The sequence below is a fragment of the Plasmopara halstedii genome (assembly GCF_900000015.1).
Source record: "Plasmopara halstedii genome assembly, contig: Scaffold_672, whole genome shotgun sequence".
NCBI classification, from domain to species: Eukaryota; Oomycota; class Peronosporomycetes; order Peronosporales; family Peronosporaceae; genus Plasmopara; species Plasmopara halstedii.
In genome coordinates, this window is record NW_020187589.1 from 872995 (window position 1) to 876169 (window position 3175).

Genomic DNA, 3175 nt, shown 5'->3' on the forward strand with positions numbered 1-3175 from the left:
GTCACTAATCATCATTATCAACGTCATTAGTCACAACATCATAGCCTAGATTGCCTTTGCTAGCTAGTTCTATCTGCAGCAGGCGCGTCGTCCCTCCCTCTCCCTTTGTGGCAAGGATTGTTCTTCTTCTTCTTGTTCTTCTTGTTCTTCTTGTTCTTCTTCTATCTTCGCCTACTGACCTTCTTCTAGCCAATTTTCTTGTTTGCTGCTTTATTACTTATTTATTGATCGTCGAGATAATCCAACACCACCATGAAGTAGCAGCAGCAGCAGAAGAAGAAGAGAAGAGGCAATTAATAGGGTCGGTCATAGCAAGAGGTGATGTTGATGAGCACGTTTATTATCAGCAATTATACCTCTATGATGATCGTGTTGTTTGCTTGTTGCTAAAGGAAGAAGTAGTCGTAAAGTGAATGTAAAGTAAGAATGGAAAAGTAAGGAAGAAGAAGAAGAATGGAGCAAAGAAAATGGAGCACGATGAGTGCGAAGGTCAGTCAGGGCAGACAGTTATTGTGGGATCCCCATCGTTCGTCTTCTAAAATCCGTCATTGACGCAACAAGAAGATGAACATCATGATGATATGATCCTCTTGCGTTCTCCTCTTTATACTACCGACCAAGCGCGGGTGGAACCTTAGACTCTTGTACAACAGTAATGATCCATTAATACTTTGATCCTTAACAGTGAGCACAAGGAATATAAAATTCTTTCCGAGTAAAACAAGTAGCAGCATATATGTGATCACAATATCAACTCTCTTCATTATTCATATGCGATGTTGAAAGACTAGTTGGCTGCTACCGCTACTGCTGGTATTTCATCATGATAGAGTCAATCATCATGTATGCTGGCTGCAGTGAAAAAGTCAAAGTCGTTTTCGATTTCCTTCGCTGTAAAACTCCGGTCCGCTTTCGCATTATTCTCATCGTCCTCCTCATTCAAGGTTGATGATCCGGCTGGAGTTGCTGTGGTATAGCGCTTTGGAGCAAACTTCGATCGTCCTCCTGCCGTTTGCTGTACGTCCTTGGAATTAATGAGTGGGATATCGTCCCAAGGAGTGTGTTCACCATTGATGTTTAAGAAGAGGATCATCTCAACAACGAAAGTGTCAAGGTTGTTTCTCCGTGGATTCAATAGCACACCAGCGATTCCAAAATCACGCTCAATACCCGCAGTTAAAGCAGAATTTCCAAAGGTATATCTAGCAACTGCAGCGAGGCGAGGAAATCTTCCCTGGTGTTTTATCCAGAACCCATCCAGTACATCCTGATGCTCAACGTCATGCGGCATCAGCAGTCCGGGGGTAAATCTCACAAAGCTTTCTATCTCCTCACCCACTAAAGTCTCCAAAGAACATCCGACTGAGGTATTGCCTACCACGAAAGCTCTTTTATCAAAGAGGCACTTAAAGAGGTTTGATGTTGAGGCCAAGCTCTTCCTGGGCGCTCGCACGTTGCTTGCTGATGATGATGAGCCTCCTGCGTTCTGAATACCAGCGAAAGTGTTCGTACCTCTGCCCCTCCGAAGGTCATCCTTTTGAGTGTTCCCTACCTCAAATCCTGCACCACCTGCGGCCGATAGCTTCGTGGCCGCTCTTATTACCATTGCTTTAATGTTGTCCCGGACAGTCTTTTTCACTGTCTCAAATAGCTTTGCCCGAGTCTTCCTTCGTAAAGGCTGTCAATTACTAACTAGAGAAAATTTAGCTCCGTCAGGTTGGGGATAAGAGCGCAAGCCATTTCGAAGACGTAAGAATGTGGCCGTTTGACTTTGTCTTTCTTCGTTGAAGTCTCGGGAAACAGCTCGGGATCGTAGCGGACAAAGAATCGATTCTTGAAGGCCTTTTCTATCAGCCTCCTGGTCTCACACACAGTCTCCTCCAGCATATGGTGCTCTGCAAAGAATGCGTCCTCCTTGCTCTCACCATTTTTGTTTCTTGATGGTCGGATGACTTGCAAAGGAGCTGCGGCTGACATAGTGTTCAGCTGGAGACCAACAAGACCAAGAAGAGCGAGCGCACCATTGGGCTTGCTGCAACCTTGATTTTCTTGCATCAGCGCCCCCACCGGGGCAATGAGGGAATAGAGTTGCCTCAACTCCTCCTTCAAAGACGACATCGGGCTGGAGAGGTTTAGCCTTTCATCGTAATACTTGTCTATCGAGAAACGCTTAATAACTTTGGGCGAGGCTTAAGAAACGATGAGTAGCATGGCTGATGACGTGTTCATCAACTCCTCCTGGAGCTCATAAAATCGCTGTTTCCCCTGTGGCGACTTGTTCAAGTGCTCGATGACACGACGCATCTTCTGCAGAGTCTCTCGACACTACGCATCTTCTGCAGAGTCTCTCGACACTCTATATTCCCCCCCTTGCTTGGGTCCAAGTTTGTCCCGTATGATTCTTGCAGAGCGCAGTTTGACAGATGATGCACACACCGTTCCCAAAAAGCTGCCGTTAAGAGCTATGATAGCAAGCGCCTTATATCACCCCCTCCGTCAGATGTAGACCCAGCAATATCCGAGGGCAAAGGCCGAACTCTGCGAGGCATCTACGACCCATGAATAAAGGACCTCTGATAACCGGGAGCTCTTGTATTCCACCGAGCCTGGACAGAAGCGCTTTATGGCGAGAATGGAAGTTCTCATACGCCATGGAGCATCCACGAAGATGCTTCGAATCCCGACATATTTGTCTTTAAAGGTCTTCGAGGTCCAGAGATCCACGTTCAAATGAAGTGGCAGCTAGCTTTGATTTTCCTTAGATCGTCCCTGAAGCCCTCTTTTGTAGCGTGATATACTCCAAGAATCAAATGGTGAAGTCTCTTGCGCGTGGGTTGATGGTTGCCAATAGGTGACTCACTGCATTAGGCAAAATGCTGAAACTTGTCATCCTCGCAGAAGCCCAAAGGTAGCAGCTTCGTTATGACCAGACGAGTCCATAGCATTTCGTGAAAGTGTTTCGGGTCATCCTTAACAAGAGCGGTGGCCTTCGCAGCATTGACCGCCTCTACCTTACGTCGCTTATTTTCCTCCGTCGTTTCCGTCTTACTTGAAAAGAGTCCATGTGCCGCTTTTAAGTGCTTCATAGCATTGGTTGATGAACTACCTTTGACCGATAGGCATTGCTTTGCCCGTCGGCATTGCTCGCTTGCCAGGCAATACCACTTGCCAACGC

At 46.6% G+C, this 3175-nt stretch overlaps 1 protein-coding gene across 1 annotated transcript; it reads right to left on the bottom strand.

Annotated features, from left to right (window-relative positions):
* Positions 1 to 832: 832 nt before the first annotated feature.
* PHALS_13793 (Ribonuclease H-like domain) lies at positions 833 to 2118 on the bottom strand (the record flags this gene model as incomplete). Its single annotated transcript, XM_024729611.1, has 3 exons — positions 833 to 1486; positions 1553 to 1678; positions 1771 to 2118. The coding sequence occupies 3 exons, from the start codon at positions 2116 to 2118 to the stop codon at positions 833 to 835; spliced, it is 1128 nt and encodes a 375-aa protein (XP_024579971.1).
* Positions 2119 to 3175: the final 1057 nt, after the last annotated feature.